The sequence below is a fragment of the Equus quagga genome, chromosome 4 (assembly GCF_021613505.1).
Source record: "Equus quagga isolate Etosha38 chromosome 4, UCLA_HA_Equagga_1.0, whole genome shotgun sequence".
Classification (NCBI taxonomy): domain Eukaryota; kingdom Metazoa; phylum Chordata; class Mammalia; order Perissodactyla; family Equidae; genus Equus; species Equus quagga.
In genome coordinates, this window is record NC_060270.1 from 72202274 (window position 1) to 72220436 (window position 18163).

Sequence of the window (18163 nt, forward strand, 5' to 3'; positions counted from 1 at the left end):
TCGTTATTTCATTAGGGTTTTCAAAATGACGATTTTTAGCAACTTTTTTTTTTATTAATGTTATGATAGATTACAATCTTGTGAGATTTCAGTTGTACATTTTTGTTAGTCATGTTGTGGGTACACCACTTCCCCCTTCGTGCCCTCCCCCCACCCCCCCTTTTTCCTGGTAACCACCGATCGGATCTCCTTATCAATATACTAACTTCCACCTATGAGTGGAGTCATATAGAGTTCGTCTTTCTCTGACTGGCTTATTTCGCTTAACATAATACCCTCGAGGTCCATCCACGTTGCTGTGAATGGGCCAATTTTGTCTTTTTTTATGGCTGAGTAGTATTCCATTGTGTATATATACCACATCTTCTTTATCCAATCATCAGTTTCTGGGCATGTAGGCTGGTTCCACGTCTTGGCTATTGTAGATAATGCTGCGATGAACATAGGGGTGCGAGGGACTCTTGGGATTTCTGATTTCAGGTTCTTAGGATAGATACCCAGTAATGGGATGGCTGGGTCATACGGTATTTCTATTTTTAACTTTTTGAGAAATCTCCATACTGTTTTCCATAGTGGCTGTACCAGTTTGCATTCCCACCAACAGTGTATGAGGGTTCCTTTTTCTCCACAACCTCTGCAACATTTGTCGCTCTTGGTTTTGGATGTTTTTGCCAATCTAACGGGTGTAAGGTGATATCTTAGTGTAGTTTTAATTTGCATTTCCCTGATGATTAGCGATGATGAACATCTTTTCATGTGTCTATTGGCCGTATTCATATCTTCTTTTGAGAAATGTCTGTTCATGTCCTCTGCCCATTTTTTGATCGGGTTGTTTGTTTTTTTGTTGTTAAGCAGTATGAGTTCTTTGTATATTATGGAGATTAACCCTTTGTCGGATAAGTGGCTTGTAAATATTTTTTCCCAATTAGTGAGCTGTTTTTTTGTTTCAATCCTGTTTTCCCTTGCCTTGAAGAAGCTCTTTAGTCTGATGAAGTCCCATTTGTTTATTCTTTCTATTGTTTCCCTCAACTGAGGAGTTATAGTGTCCGAAAAGATTCTTTTGAAACTGATGTCAAAGAGTGTACTGCCTATATTCTCTTCCAGAAGACTTATTGTTTCAGGCCTAATCTTTAGGTGTTTGATCCATTTTGAATTTATTTTGGTGTGTGGTGAAAAAGAATGGTCAATTTTCAATCTTTTGCATGTGGCTGTCCAGTTTTCCCAGCACCATTTGTTGAAGAGACTTTCTTTTCTCCATTGTAGGCCCTCTGCTCCTTTGTCGAAGATTAGCTGTCCATAGATGTGTGGTTTTATCTCTGGGCTTTCAATTCTGTTCCATTGATCTGTGGACCTGTTTTTGTACCAGTACCATGCTGTTTTGATCACTGTAGCTTTGTAGTATGTTTTGAAATCGGGGATTGTGATTCCGCCGGCTTTGTTTTTCTTGCTCAGGATTGCTTTACCAATTCGTGGTATTTTGTTGCCCCATATGAATTTTAGGATTGTTTGTTCAATTTCCGTGAAGAATGTTCTTGGGATTCTGATTGGGATAGCATTGAATCTGTAGATTGCTTTAGGTAGTATGGACATTTTAACTATGTTTATTCTTCCAATCCATGTGCATGGAATGTTTTTCCATCTCTTTATGTCGTCGTCAATTTCTAAAAATATGGAACGCTTCACGAATTTGCGTGTCATCCTTGCGCAGGGGCCATGCTAATCTTCTCTGTATCGTTCCAATTTTAGTATATGTGCTGCCGAAGCGAGCACTTTAGCAACTTTTTATTTTGAGATAATTGTAGATTCACGTGCATTTGTAAGAAATAATACAGAGAGATCCTTTGTGCCCTTCACCGAGTTTCTCCCAGTGGTAGTGTCTTGCTCGAGTATAGTCCAGTATCACAACCAATTGATAGAAGGAATTGATGTTGATACAGTCCATGGACTGTGTTCAGATTGCACTAGTTTTACATGCACTTGTGAGTGTTTGCTTGCATGCACACATGTATTTAGTTCTGTGCACTTTCATCACGTGTTGATAAATGTGCATTAACACCACAGTCAAGAATCAGAACATTTCCATCACAAGGATCTCTCATGCGACCCTTTTATGGCCACAGCCACCCCCTTCCCCACCTCCTCTCTAACCCCAGCCACACTAATCTGTTCTCCATTTTGATAATTTTGTCATTACAAGATTAACATATAAATGGAATTCCACAGTATTAACCTTTTGAGATTGGCTTTTAAATTCAGCTTAATTCCCTTGAGATCCATCAAAGTTGTTATGTCTATTAATAGTTTATTCCTTTTTATTACTGAGTACTATTTCATGATATGGATATACCACAGTTTGTTTAACCATTCATGTATTGAAGGACATTTGGGTTTCCAGTTTTTGGGTATTACACATGCGTATGCTATGAGCAGTCATATATTGGTTTTGTGTGAATGTAAGTTTTTAGTTCTCTGGCTTAAATGTCCAAGAATGCAATTGCTAGGTCATATGATAAGTACATTTTTAGTTTTGTAAGAAACTGCCATATTATTTTCTAGTGTGACCATACCATTTTGCATTCCCACCAGCAATGAATAAGAGATCTGAGTTCTCCACACCCTCACCAACATTTGGTGTTGTCACTGTTTTATTTTAGCCATTCTGATAGGTATGTAAATCACGATTTTTAAATTCTATCAATTCTTTCAGTGCTTTTTAGCTGTAATTTTTCCATAAAGAAGAACTTTTCTTCATCAGCTATTTGGTAATCTTGAAATATAGTTTGTATAAGAAAATCATAAAATATTTGATTATGGGTTTCTCATTTCAATGCCCCCTCCCCACCACCTTGGTAAGCCAATTTTCAGAAAAACAAGTAAGTGCCCTGTTACCTTCCAGAGTGACTAATTGGCTTTTTCAGAGTATCATTATGAACTCACGGATTTTTAAAATATTTGATGCAATTATCTTCTCAGGGTAAATGATTGGAAGAGAAATTACCATGTCAATGGGTAGGCAAATTTAGAATTTTGATACAGATTACCTCACTCCCCTCTGGAAAGACTGTACCATTTTATGTTCTTAGCAGTAGTGTATAAAAATATTTATTTCTCCACATCCTTGCCAACACTGGTTTCACCCAATTTTTAATTTTTACCAGTCTGATGGCAAAGTTGATATCTTACTGTTTCTGTTAGCAGTTCTTTATAAAGTTGGTCATCTTTTCACATTATTGACTTTGACTTTTTAAAAATTCGCCAATTGCCTGTAAATTACGTCTACCCACATTTCTATTAGGCTATTTGTCTTCTTTTACATTTTCACGTTGTTTATACCTATCAACATTTTCCTTGATGGTTGCTGATTTTTATTTGCTTAGAAAGGTCTTTCCTACATTGAGATTATAAAAATACACACCCTTTTTTGCAGTGCCTCTCTATGATTTTCCAGTTAAATTTAAATGTTTGGTCCATATGGTTTATTTTTATATAAGGATGAGGTAACAGTCTAGCATTACATTTTGCCAAATGTCTGACCAGTTTTCCCAATGCCATTTATTAAATAAACTGTCTTTTCCCCACTAATGTGAAATGCCACTTTTATCTTATACTAAATTCTCTAATCTTGAGTCTATTTCTGAGTTTCCTGTTGTGTTCTGCTGATTTGTCAGTTTATTCCTGCTTCAGTATCACAGCTTAAATTAACTAGTTTGATTGTCCTTTAAATTTTGTTACTGGATTTTGTAAATATATGAAAATCACTCAAGCTGATTCATGTATTTCTACTATACGTCTGACTGTTGCTTTGTAATGTATTTTAATAGGTGGTGCTCTTTTTTCTTTTTTTATGACTTTGCTGACTAAGCTCACAAATGTATTCTTCCAAATGGATTTTAGAAATATTTGTGACAACTGTCCCAAACCATTCTCTTATATTTTGATTGGGATTTTATTCAATTTGTAGATTAATTTAAGGAGAATTGATTTCTTTACAACTTTGAGCCTTTGTAGTTAAGTACATGGTCATTTCATTTATTCAAATCTTTTTTCAGGTCCTTGAATATTTTTTATTAATTTATCCCGAAATTTTTGTTTTTGGCTTCTCTGTCCCTTCATTTGAAGAATGCCTTTTAAACTTGATCAGATTTACTTTTGTTGTCTGTGTCTGAGGAAGATTGGCCCTGAGCTACCATCCGTCTCAGTCTGCCTCTGTTTTGTATGTGGGATGCCACCGCAGCGTGGCTTGATGAGCAGTGTGTAGGTCTGCTCCTGGGATCCGAACCTGAGAACTCCGGGCCTGCCAAAGCAGAGTGTGCGAACCTAACCACTATGCCACCAGGCCAGCCCCCAGATTCACCTTTTTTAAGTAGGTCAAACCTTCTGGGAAAATGTCACATTTATAATCTACAGTATTGGCTTTCTAAGCTGTCTCTTTAGGGTGTTCGTCTACCTAGACTAACCAGCTGTCTTTCCCACAGCCCTTAAGGCAAATTAGATAATGATTTCATTCCCATAGTAGCTATTATTGTTTAGTTATTGAGTATAAATTATAACAAATTTCTGATGAAGATGACAATACCTTGTTGACCAAAATTAGATATTAATGCAAATTTGGAATTTTAAATTGAAAACTTCGACTATTTAAGTACAACATTTGGGCAGCATTTTGTTAAGTGAAAAAAACAAACCTGCAATTGTAAAACAGTTTCATGATGCATGCATATCCCAGCCTGCTTGGCCTCCTTGGTTAGGTCATTTATATGATTCATTTCATGCACTTGGGATTCTGGTATCTTAATTTGCTACCTACGTGAGCTGTCTTTATACCCAGACCTGTTTTATCGCAAGCAGACCATTGATAAAAGGAGTCACTGTTTATTGAGGTTTACTGTGTGAGATCCAACGATACGTTGCGGCTAAGAGGTAGAATTGATGTTTCATCTGATGTTGCTGTTGACAGATACTGATCTGTCTAGCTCTGAACTTTGGGGCCTTGGGCTGCCTGAGGGGGCTTTCCCAGCATGTGGGTGTGTGTGGGTGTGTGTGGAGGACTCCTTTGCGGTTTTGGGGGTTAGGTGAGAGGAGAAAGAAGTGGTTATAATTTTAACAAACCTGTTAACACTGCTTCTGAAATACACAAGTCTTATAATATTCCTTTCTCAAGAGGTGTTCTTTATTAAGTACCTCAGGATATTTTAAATTGTAATTTTGTAGATGTCTGGTGAACTGCTGCTACTTAGTAGATTCTGGGATCAGGATTTTTGGGGCAATGTAAACCAAATTTAATAAGAAATAGTATAATAGCTAATATTAGAATTATCAAAAGATTTGTTAATTTAAGTTCCTTAACCACTAAACAAGATTATAATGCGAATTCTTACCTTATTTTAGAGGGAAAACATTATTTTCAGTTTTTAAGAACCACTCATTTAATTATAAGCAGTAAGCTAATTATAATTACAAATTATTTTATGCATTAAAACAGCTTGAACCTTTGCTTTTCATACGTAATGTGCTATATATTCTCTTAAACTTAGTAAAATATTGGTGTAAGCATTCTGTGGTTCAGAGAGACATCCTAGGCCAAATTGGTGTGGCTTGTTTTGTATATGATAAAATATTCCAGATGTACTAAAAGGCATAAAGAATAATATACCATCCATATACCTAACATTCTGCTTAAGACATAAAATGTTCCCAATATAATTGAAGCGCCTGTGGACTTCTTCCTAATTACGTAATCCTTCCTTTGCCTCCGAGATAACAATGAAATCTCTTTTTAAAAATAGTAAAAGCTACCCTTTTGAACTTTGTATAATTGATAGTGTGCTCTGATCCTTTGGCAGCTTGCTTTTGTTCCTTCACTGTAATGTTTCTGCGATTCTTCCACGTTGGTGGGCATAGTTCGAGTCCATTCATTCTGGCTGCTTGTACTAGTCATTGTATGAGTACGCCATCACTTACTTATCCGTTCTCCTGTTGATGGACATTTAGTTCTTTCCAGTTTTTACAATTAAAAATGTTACTATTAATGTTCTTTTGCAGTTCTCCCTGTGCACATATGTGAGAAATTCCCCAGGGTACCTACCTATGATTGAAGTTGCTGGATCAACAGGTATGTGGATCTTTACCAAATATTTGCAGATTGTCTCCAAAAGTAGTACCTGTTTGGATGCCCACCTTCACTGATTAAATTCTTGTTGTTCTATACTTGCCAACACTAGATATTGTCAGACTTTTAATTTGTCAGTTTGGTGAGTGATCTATCTCGTTGTTATTTTGAATTTCTCTGATTACTAGTAAAGTTGGACATCTTATGTTTACTAGTATTACAGGAATTTTTTCCTAGTACTTATTGTATATTATGGCCGAAAGTTGTATGCAAAGTTGAAAGCATAAAGTAGTTACTACCAGATAGAAATGTACCATAATTGTATCTTTAAAACAGTGGCAACTATGTAGATTTTTTTGGAGGAAATAATTTGGGGTGATTTTCTGGAGGTGACAGAGCTTTGGCTTTGGAATTAAATTGATGCTTAAATCCTGGCTCCATTATTTGTCAGCTTGACAACCTTGGGCAATTTGTACAATCTCTCCGAGTTTGTTTCATCATCCTTAAAATGAATATACTACCTCATGATTTGCTGATAGAATTAATGGAGGTAAATATTAACCCCTGGCACATAGGACTAGTACATAGTTTTAGGATGAAATAAACATGCTCGAAGTAAACAATGGGATGAAAGATGGATAATACCATGGCATATAATTAAATCAATCCTGAAATTTCACAGCATTTGTGAGATTACACTTCGACCCGTTGGATAGTTGACTCTAATATAAACATAATTCATCTAGGGCCAGGTGAGGAGACCACTGGCCTGGCAGATCCGGAGCGGTCAGGTATATGCCATGAGTCTGTGTTTGGCAGCCCGCCCCCCATGTCACTTGTGTTCCTCTCCTGTGCCCTGTCAATTTTCTGCCAGTCAGAACATCAGTGACTGTGACAAAGCTGTCTGGGATCACAGTGAATAGGTGGAAGTAACGTTGGGAACCTTGTGGATGCCCGGGAATCTGGCCTAGGTTTGCGGACTGTCAGTAACCGTACAGTGTGGGAGAGATGGGCTGCTTGCCAGAGCGCTGATGAGGTAAATGCAGGCTCGTAGATAATTGTGAGTTAATGTCATTTAGACTGTTTTCATGTCCCTTGCCACAGGAGTTTCTTCACATGGCTTCCGAAGTGACCGTTACAGTTCGCCTCATTCGTTCATTCGAGCATCGCAATTTCAGACCTGTAGTGTATCACGGAGTTAATTTGGATCAAACTATAAAGGAGTTTATAGTATTTCTAAAGCAAGGTATGAGACATCTTAGTCATTTTGTTTTATTAGTATTTTGAAAAAATTGTTGACTATAACATTGATAGTAATCTTTTAAAAATACTTTGAAAGATATCAGTCTAGGTTTTAAGCGGATGCTAGGCTAGTTCCTGTTCTGAGCCTTGGCATCAGCAGAAGTATCTTGCCAAGGCTCATTTCGCAATGTGTGCGCTCTCATCAGGGATTGTTGCCATCATGTTTGGCTTCTCCTTTGTTTTTTTTAGTTAAAAAATTGTAAGGTCTGTGTTTGCTTGTCACGGGCTTATGTATTTGGAGGTTGATTAATGAGGGAGTGTAGTGTAGCTAATTGTGGTACCCAGCGGAGCACAGAGGGGGCCTCGTGAGTCCTGTGGCAGGGAGGTGGCAGGCCTCTGTCTGTACAGCCAGGAAATCATGAGAGCTGTTGGTCATTGCGGTCACAGAAATGACAGCCAGACTAACTGGTGGTAGTTACCATTTTGAGCTTAAAATACGGTAGGCATGAAGTTAGTCTTCATTTTGATAAGTCCTTGATGGGTTTCTAACCTTTGTTTTTTGTTTTTTTTAAAAAAAATTGGATAAATTTGACATGTAACATTGTATAAATTTAAGGTTTACATTGTGTTACTTTGATACCTGTATATGCATTTTATTTCATTTATGATATGGTTGCCATTGTAAGGATATTTATATTACATACTCATAGTACAATATTACTATCCATGTTCAATAAACTGTGCATTAAATCTCTATGGCTATTTTAGTCCTGGTTACAAGGTTATACCCTTAAATATCATCAGTCTTATCTCCCCAACCCCCTTGACCTCTGTTCTTAATTATTGAAGTGTCCCGATCATCAACATTTGATGAAACATGTAGAATAAGCTTTTATTATTTTAATTGAAGTGTAATTTATGTATGGTATAATGTATAGATCGTAGTGTACAGTTCCATGAGTTTTGTCAGATTTATCACTTTATATCCAAGTTAATTTTTTTTACTTTGATCCTATAATTTCAGACACAGAGAAGTTGCAGAAACAAACAAAAGAATTCCTGGGTGCTCTTTACACAGATTCCCCAAATGTCACCATTTTGTTCCATTTGTTTTATCCCCTCCTCCACTCTCCTTCTCCCTCCTTCTCTTCCCTGTTTCTTCTTTTCCTCTCCTTACCCCCGCCTCCCATTTTTTACTTTCTGAACCATTTAGAAGTATGTTACTGACATGATGATTCCCCTCTACCTCTAAATATTTTCACGGTGTATTCCCTAAATAAGGAATTCTCTTATATAATCACAGTACAATGATGAAAATCAGGAACTTAACATTGAAACAGTACTATTATCTAATTTACAGACCTCATTGAGATTTTAATTGTCCCAATAAGGTCTTTTATGACTAAAGAAAATCCAAGGTCATATGTTATATTCAGTTTCTTTAATCTGAAATTAATTTCTTTAATCTGGACTCTTTTATTGTATTTCATCACGTTGGCAGTTTTTAATAGTACAGGCTAATTATTTTGTAGAATGCTTCTCCGTTGGGTTTTTCTGATGTTTTCTCACCATCAGATTTAGGTTATGCTTTCTGGCAGAGCAATCATAGACATGATGCTGACTTCTCAGTGCGTCACATCAGGAGGTATGTGCTGTCGACTAGCCCCACTACTGGCGAGGGTAAATTTGATCAGTTGGTTAAGGGAGTGTCTGCCAGGTTTCTCCACTGTAAATTTTAGTTGTAATTGAAAAGTAACTTGTAGGAGTGTATATTGAGACTATATGAATATCCTGTTACTTCTCAAACTTTCACCCACTAGTTTAGCATTCTTTGATGATTTTTTTTTTTTTTTTGGTCACACAAAGCAAAGTATATTTGCAGCAAATAGGAGACCATGCAGACTCATTTCCAGAGTCGTGGTTCTCCAGAAACACGGGAAGCAGGTCCTTTTATTTCAGATGGGGAATGAATATTTAAAAGAGAAGGTTTGTCATCACAGGTAGAGTGGGTGTTAGCTGGTGCAGGCACAGTCTGAAAACACGCACTCTCACGCACATTGTGTGTTATGCTAATAAGGCCTAGGGTCCTCTTTGGGTGGAGATTATAGTATTAAGATGAGGAAAAGGGCATTTTCTGATCATCTTCAGGTCATCTGTGCAGGGACTGCCCTTGCAGTGGGGCTCAATCTGGTTCCTGCTGGTTGATGCTGGTATCTCTTCCTGACATAGCTCTGAAAAACAACCTTCTAGTAACTTCCTCCTTCTTGGCTACTGTTGACGACTTGTTACCTGGTTACTGAAGTAGGGAGGAAAACTAGCTCTTTCCTCTAGGCTTCTAAGTTCTCCAGTGCAGCCCCTGGTAGGGGCTGGGTGAATTTCGCTGAGAGGTGAGAGCTCCCCGGAGACCGAGGTATTGGTGGCAGCCATTATTGTGACCTAGTACCTCTTTGATGATTCTTGCCTGAATCAATTATGATGATGATGATTGGCAAATGGTGATTATCCTTATTGCAATGATGGAATTTTTCTGTTAGTTGTTTTTCTACAGTAAGCAATTTATTTAATTATTTAATTAAATTTAATCATTTGTTTATATCACTGTGGGCTCATGGGTTCTTACTTTATTCAAAGGATTATAATTCTTTACTATCATTATTTATTTTGATGCTCCAGTCAGCCCCATTTTGGCCAGTGGTAGCCCCTTCAATCTGGCTTGTGTCCTTTTAACATGTGTCCTTCATTCTTTGAGGACCTCCTTTTCGGTACAACAAGATGTTCCAGACTTGTCCTGGTCTTTCCCTGCCCGAGCCCTGGGATCAGCCATTTCTCTGAGGAGCTCAGATTCCCTTACTGGAGAGTGGTATTGAGAAACCAAGATCTTGGTGTGTAGATGTGCAATGTAAGTGTGTATAGCTAGCTTTTTAAAATGTAGTGAATTCTTGACATTTTACTTCCTGATTGACTTTGTAAATTTTCTAAACTCTTCTCCCTCACCTTTTGTCTTCTCTAATTTTGGGTAGTTTTACTGCTCAGTATTACCTGAGCAAGGAGTAGGCGAGGTCTCTCGACCCATAGAGAAGACAGACAAGTCAGTCTACTTGGTGGTGACTATACAAGGTCTCATGCGAACATAATTATTCCTTACAGTAACTATAGGCTTACACGCAGAGTATCTGTTTTTATTGCTGTGTCCTTAATTGTTGGGAGATTGAGAGCTGGTCCTAAGATATCACCAATTACAGAGTGTCCTGCTTTTGAAAGGATATCACAAAAGCATATTCAAATTTGGAAATAAAAACAAATCCCTACATTTTTATTTTAAAACCTTCGTGTGTATTATGAGTTACAGTGTTTCTTAGTGTAGCTACAGTAAGTGCTATGACGTCCTCGGTACAGTGCAGCATAGGCTCTTCCTAAAGTCCTTGAGAATCAGATGCAATCTTCAAGCGGCTACAGTTGGGGGGGGGAGATGTATTGTCCCCTGCCCCCATGAGTCCTTTTCTTCCCGGGTACCGTGGAGTGCCCTCCCCATTGGAGCAGTGGTATGGATCCCAGCTAGATGCTCAGCCCTGCCTGCTCACACCCTTCACCTGTGTCAGTAATAATATAAGCACTACTCGTTTCCATTGTACACGTGGGAAATGTGTTCCACTGACATAAAGGTGAGCTTTTGGGGTACAGACTTTTTAGAGTTCTGGGCTCTGTGCCCAAGCCTATCTTTGTCATCTAATTTGAGGTACTGTGGAACTCTGAAAGGTTGGTGAATGAAGGTGAATTCATATTTACCTTTTATGAATTGTGTACGCAACAAAGACCAAATAGTTTATTACAGAGGAATTTTCGAAGTAATATTAATAATAATAGCGAACATTACTATGTGTCGGGTACTGTGCTAAGAACCAGATTATCTCATTTCATCCTCACAGCATCCCTCTAAATTATGACCTATTATTATCCACATTTTACAGATGAAGAACTAAGGAACAGAGAGGTTAAGAAACTTGCCTGAGATGACTTGGCTAATAAAGGACAAAACTGCAGTTCAACCCAGGCAGTTTAACCACATGATATGTACTCCTTTTTTTTTTTTTCTTTTTAAAGATTTTCTTTTTCCCAAAGATTTTATTCTCCCAAAGCCCCCCGGTACATAGTTTTGTATTTTTAGTTGTGGATCCTTCTAGTTGTGACACGTGGGATGCCGCCTCAGCATGGCATGATGAGCAGTGCCGTGTCCTTGCCCAGGATTCGAGCTGGCGAAACCCTGGGGCGCTGAAGTGGAGCATGTGAACTTAACCACTTGGCCACGGGGCTGGCCCCTGATGTGTACTCTTAAACACCACACTTGATTGCCTCTTTGTTCTTCTCTACGGCCTCACTTGCTTAAGTAGGGTCTCTGAAATAAACGGATTCACTCAGTGTCAAAAGGGCCTTTGAATTCAGTTCATCTTGCTCTAGTGTTTTCAACACTGAAAGTTAGAAGGATGGTTTGACATTGTAGCATGGTGAATTTTGGACATAGACAGAAATGGTCATTGTGATGAATGATCTTTGGGGGTTATTTTAGATGCCTTCTTGCCTGTCTAATTGTTCTTTTCTTATCGTAGTCTCTTCTTTTTTTAAAGATTTTATTTTTTCCCTTTTTCTCCCCAAAGCCCCCCGGCACACAGCTGTATATTCCTCGTTGTGGGTCCCTCCAGCCGTGGCACGTGGGACGCCGCCCCAGCGTGGTCCGATGAGCAGTGCCATGTCCGCGCCCAGGATTTGAACCAACGAAACACTGGGCCGCCTGCAGCGGAGCGCGCGAACTTAACCACTCGGCCACGGGGCCAGCCCCAGATCGTAGTCTCTTTTTACCACCCATAGCTTAACCTAGTCACCTGCCATAATCGTGTTTCTCCCTCAGCCAAGAAACTTTGGTTAAATTTGATTCATTCTCCATTGAGAATCACTATACCACAACATCATGCCATTAAAACCTAAACATGTACAAATATAGTAAACTCATATATTTATAAATATAATAAATATACAAGATTATATATAAATATGATAAATAAATGAAATAAACCTATTGTTAAAATTGAATGGATGTTAATCAGATATTCTCATCACAGAGGTACCCTATATATATACTACCTTATATAGATGATTTTCTAGATTTAGACCAGTATACAAACCAGTTGTCGAGATAATATAAGACATTTTAATTCTTCTTTGATTTGGAAGCATTTCAATACTTTGTAATACTTCAGATCTTGCCTCTGAATGTAAAATCATTTCACCTATGAAAAAGAAGAAAGCTATGGAGGTTTTGTCCAACCTTCCAATTCAGAATTCCTTCTTTATACCCTGGTATTCCTGGTGATACGTTTCTTTGTAAAGCAGTCTATTCTGTTGGGTGAATGCTAGAATAGTTAGAAATATTTTCTTTGTATCTTTTTTATCTTTATATCTAATGCTCCCCTCCACCGTTTCCCCTATTATTAGCATCTTACATTATGTGCTACATTTGTTGCAATTAATGAACCAATATTGATGCATTATTAACTAAAGTCCATAATTTATTCAGATTTCCTTAGTTTTTACCAAATGTCTTTTTTCTGTTCCAGGATCCCTTCTAGGATACCACATTACATTTAGTTGTCATATCTCCTTCTCCTGTGGTCTGTGACAGTTTCTAAGATTTTCCCTATTTGATGACTTTGACAGTTTTGAGGAATATTAGGCCTATTGTAGGATGTGCCTCTATTGGAATTTATGTGATGCTTTTCTCATGATTAGACTGAGGTTGTAGGTGTTTGAGAGGAAGATCACAAAGATAAAGTGTCACTTTTATTACATCATATCAAGGGTACATACTTTGTACATGATTTATGATTGTTGATGCCGACCTTAATCATTTGGCTTGAAGTAGTGTTAGGTTTCTCCACTGTAAAGTTACTCTTTTTTGTCTCCCTTTTCATACTATACTCTTTGGAGGGAAGTTACTACGAACAGTTCACAGTTAAGGAGCGGGGAATTATGTACCCCCCTCCTTTAGGGTGGAGTATCTACATCATTTCTTTGGACTTCTTCTGCATCGGAGATTTTATTTATATTGTTGTTCACTTGTTCTAGATTTGGCCATTGGGAACTCTTTTGGTTGATTTCTGTGCCTCTTTGGCATATATCATCTGTCTGTGTGTCTGTGTGTGTGGGTGTGTGTGTGTGTTGAGCACTTTCTTACTTTATGGTGCTATAAGATGCTCTGGGCTCATCTTGTATATTTCCTGTCTCAGTTCTAGAATTAGCCATTTCTCCAAGGAGCCCTGGTTTATTTTATTGGTGAATGGTATTAGAAACCAATTTCTGGGTGCTAGGTGAGCTCGTTACTACTAGGGTGTCATTTCTTTTAGGCTCTCTCAGCTGACAAAGCAAAGAAATGTATCAACCCGTGTATATACCCACATCCATAAATATTTTTGTATTACCATGTGTATATATATATGTTAAACATGAGTTCTCACTGATGTTTCCAACTCTAATCCGTTACCACATGGATCATTCTAGTTTTCTCCCTTGCTGGTCTATACATTCCCACTCCGACAGTGAGCAACCTGGCTTCCATCATCTGCCATCCATTTACTTGTTTGATTCCAGTATACAGTCCTGTGTTGCTCAACAATGCGATATGTTCTGAGAAATGCATCGTTAGGTGATTTCATTATTGTTTGAACATCACAGAATATACTTACACAAACCTAGATGGTATAGCCTACTACACACCTAGGCTATATGATAGTAATCTTACAGGACTGTCCCATAAGATTAGTACCATATGTGGCCTGTTGTTGACCGAAACGTTGTTATGCGGTGCATGACTGTCCGTGTAGCAGTATCAGAGTTGTTAATCTGTACCTTGTGGGAAGCAACTAGATACTAGTTAGATACTAACTAGAGGACAGTGCTTTTGTGCAGTTCCTTTTGCCTTAGTTTTACAAAATCTATTCAGTGCCAATGTCATTTAGGTCAGCACCTGTTCTTCTCCCCTCTTCAGTGAGGTGGTTTCGTACATCTGTAATACAGCTAGATTCTCTTGTCACCACCTGCATTCTTTCCTGGGATACCCTGTTCTTCTAAACATTTGTTTTTGTTTTTGGCGCTGCATATACTAAGGTTCATTCTTCGTGCTGTAAAGTTCTGTGAGTTTTGACAAATGAATAATGTCATGTCACGATCATTACAGTGTTGTACAGAATAGTTTCACTGCCCTAAAAATTCCCTGTGCACCACCTCTTCATCCCCCGCCCCATCCCCTGGCAACCACTGGCCTCTTTACTGTCTCTATAGTTTTGCCTTTTCCAGAACATTGTATAATTGGAATCACACAATATGTAGCCTTTTCAGACTGGCTTCTTCACTTAGAAACATGCACTTAAGGTTCCTCTGTGTCTTTTCAAGGTAAGTCAGTCTTCTTAGTCTCCTGTAATCTGGAACAGTCTCCCACCTTCTTTTGTCTTTCATCTTTTATTGTAGTGATTTTTTAAAGAAAAATCTAGGTCAGGGTTTTATAGAGTGTCCTACAATCTGAGTTGGTCTGGTTGTTTTCTCATAATTGGATTCAGGTTAAACATTTTGGCAGGAATACCGTGTAGGTTGCAGGTCAACAAACTACGACCTGTGGGCTAATCTGACCTGCCACCTGTTTTGTAAATAAAGTCTACTGGAATACAGCCACACCACTTGTATACATATCATATGTAGTGCTTTTGCGCTTCAATGGCAGAGTTACATAGTTGTGACAGAGGCTGTATGGCTCATAAAGCCTGAAATGTTTACTAGCTGACCTTTACAAAGATAGTGTGCTGACTCCTGATGGAGGGGATGCCTCCTCAGTACATCATATCAGGAAGCACATGGTGTCACTTTGTTCCATTATTGGTAATGTAGATTTAAGTCATTTGGTTAAGGCACCATCCACCAGATTTCTCTGCTGTAAAAGTATCTTTCTAATTAATAAGTAATGTATGCGCGATAAACATTGAGACCATTTGTGTATCTTGTTTTCAATGGTTTTAGCATTTATTGATGATTTTTACCTGAATCATTCGTGTTGCAAAATTGGAATTTTTCTTCCTCTATGATTCCTTCTACATTTATTATCTGGATTCTTCTGTAAAGAAGCACTCCCCTGGTACCCCTCTTTTACAAAAAGGAACAGGATAATTTTGCAGTAGCACATTCTCACCTTATCACAAAGGGACTATTCCTTCAACACAGTGTTGAGGCACTGCTCTGTTGTTTGTACTACAAAATGTACTGTAGATTCTTCAGTTTAAAATACGTAACTCTGCAAATTTAAAACACAAAATAATATCTATTTTCTGTGGCTGCGACTTCTGGAATGAGAGTGTAACAACAAAGAGGGTATACACATTTGAGGATGGTTAGTGGTTACCTCTAGGCGGGGGGGTAATGGGACTAGAGAAAGACAGAGAGCTCAACTGTATCCATGTTGTTTTATTTAATAAGAAAATAGTAAATGATCTGAAGCAGTTATGACAATATGTTAACATTTGTTCATTTGGTTGGTGAGTTAAATGAATTTTATGTTCTTCATACTTTTTTATGTTTAGATTATTTCATAATTAAAGTAAAAAGCATCTTGATATAGCTTAACCTTGGAATCTGACTGTAATATCTGACATGACCTCTTATCAGGTTATTATGTTGGCAGGTTGTTCTGATTAATGTCAGGTCTTTGGTGGTATTGACCACACAGATTAGTCATTGAATGAGTCAATTTCTTTTTTTCTCTTAGGTATTTGTGCTTTCCTAAAAGTCTTCAAGTGTAGACCCAGCATCTAAAAATAAGCTGTAAATTGTACCCCTTCTATTTTTAGAGCCTTTATTATGAGGTGAAGAATTATTTTATTGCCCATTGATATTTAATAATTTTCCAGACTTTATTGATTTTTATATTGAAATGTGTGTTTTAACATTTCAGACTCCTTTGTGGCATCCTAATTGCCAACAGTATATTTATTAAGTTGCCTTATTTTTCTAATCATTAATTTTTCTATGGATGCCTTTTACAGAGACCTGAATGAATGAGTAAAGTTAGTGGTTACCTTCTTGTGAACTTTCCAATAATAGAATATTAAATTGGTTTTTGCTGAATGCTGCAATCCTGAATTCTTCTGTGAAAGTTCATTAGGTCCCACAGTTAAGTTCAAAGATGGAGAAACATAAAATGAAAGGAAAGCTCTGTGCAAAGTGGGAAATAATTTCCAGAATATAATAGATTTGCTATAGACTTTTGCTTTTTGCCAAGGGGGAATAGCAGGGACTGGACTTCTACCTGAAACAACTAAAAAACTATGCAAAATACATGAAACAATCTTTTGCAAATATTGGACATCAGGCAGCACAAGACAGTGGTTCCCAGGATAAGGGAAACAAACAAGATGACCCCTACAATTGTGCCACCTTACTGCCTGGAGAGAGTCTGTAGGCCACAGAGCAGGGAGTAGGAATCAGGCAGAGCCTGGGGAGTTCCACGGTTTTAGGAGTCAGAGCTGGCAGTCTTGAGCGGAGCCTGGAGAGTTCATAGGGCAGAGAACTGGAATGGAGAGAGCTGTACAAAGAGAGGGCTCTGAAGATCTTCAGTGTCTTGAAGATTTGGAGACGTGAGTCTTCAGTAGAATATGATCAGCACAAGTGTGTAAGGAAACTACTGGAGGCCAGGTAAAGAACCATCAGAAGGTAGCAGAAAGCAAAATGCTCAGAGCTCATACAGGCTTGGAGATAGTTTTTATTCACACCAGCCAGAATGGAAACCTTGTAATTCACAGGTTGTTGGGTAGAGTGTCTAGAAGGGTGTTTCTGCAATACTAGGGTGAAATTAACCCTAAATTCTTTACCTAACAAAGCTCAAAAGCAAGACTCAAAAGGTTCTATTTCCAAGTAATTTAACAAAGCTGAGGATGTTTGTAGGAATATAAAAATATCTAGCACACAACAAGATAAAATTTACAATGCCTTGCATCAAATCAGAACTTACCAGGCATGCAAAGAAGCAAGAAAATATGACCTGTAATTAGGAGAGAAATCAATCAATTGAAACCAACCCAGAAATGCTGCAGATGATAGAATTAGTAGACAAGGACAATTAAAATAGTTGTTATAACTGTATTGCAAATGTTCAAGCAGGTAGAGAAAGATTGAACATGTTAGAGATGGAAGATACTTTTTTAAAAGACCCAAATTGAACTAGAAATGAAAAATACAATGTCTGAGATGGGTATACACTGGATAGGATTAACATGCAGATCAGATGGGGCAGAAGAAAAGATTACTAAACTTGAAAACATGGCAACAAAAACAATCTGAAATAAAGTGTGGAGAGGAAAAGGACTGAAAGAAAAATAAACAGAGCGCAGGGAAGTATGGAGCAACTTCCACTAGCCAAATATACATGTAATTGGAGGCCATGAGGAGAGGCGCTGGGATGGGAGGACAGAAGACATCCCTGAAGAAATAATGGTTGAAATTTTTACAAATGTGATGAAAACTATAAACTCACATATCCAGCAGTTCAACAAATCTCAGGCAAGAGAAACATGAAGAAAGCTACATCAAAGCATACCATAATGGAATTGCTTACAACTGGGAATAAAGAGAAAATCTTAAAAACAGCCAGAGAGAAGAGGACACGTTACAGAGAGAAGAACAAAGATGAAAATGACAACAGACTTCTCATCGGAATCAACGCATGCCAGAAGATAGTGGAATAACATCTTTAAAGTATTGAAAGAAAAAAGTTAACCTAGG

The 18163-nt window shown here is 37.9% G+C and overlaps 1 protein-coding gene and 1 non-coding gene across 7 annotated transcripts in view; one reads left to right on the forward strand and one right to left on the reverse strand.

The window, feature by feature from the left end:
• The window catches only part of C4H2orf76 (chromosome 4 C2orf76 homolog), a 68476-nt gene that overhangs the window by 25506 nt on the left and 24807 nt on the right, over window positions 1-18163 (forward strand). For 5 of the 6 annotated variants that reach the window (XR_006888222.1, XM_046658487.1, XM_046658488.1 and 2 more), the window contains exons 2-3: window positions 6043-6112; window positions 7214-7355. Coding sequence is in view for 5 of the 6 variants with exons in the window: in XM_046658487.1 (XP_046514443.1) it covers window positions 7226-7355 (130 nt within the window). In the remaining variant the exon portion in view is untranslated. Of the gene's footprint in view, window positions 1-4832; window positions 4921-6042; window positions 6113-7213; window positions 7356-18163 lie in introns of those variants that run through there. The other variant, XM_046658486.1, reaches the window with a different exon arrangement.
• Window positions 1664-1770, reverse strand: LOC124238759 (U6 spliceosomal RNA). Its single transcript, XR_006888365.1, has one exon. It is a non-coding gene; the product is annotated as a U6 spliceosomal RNA (small nuclear RNA).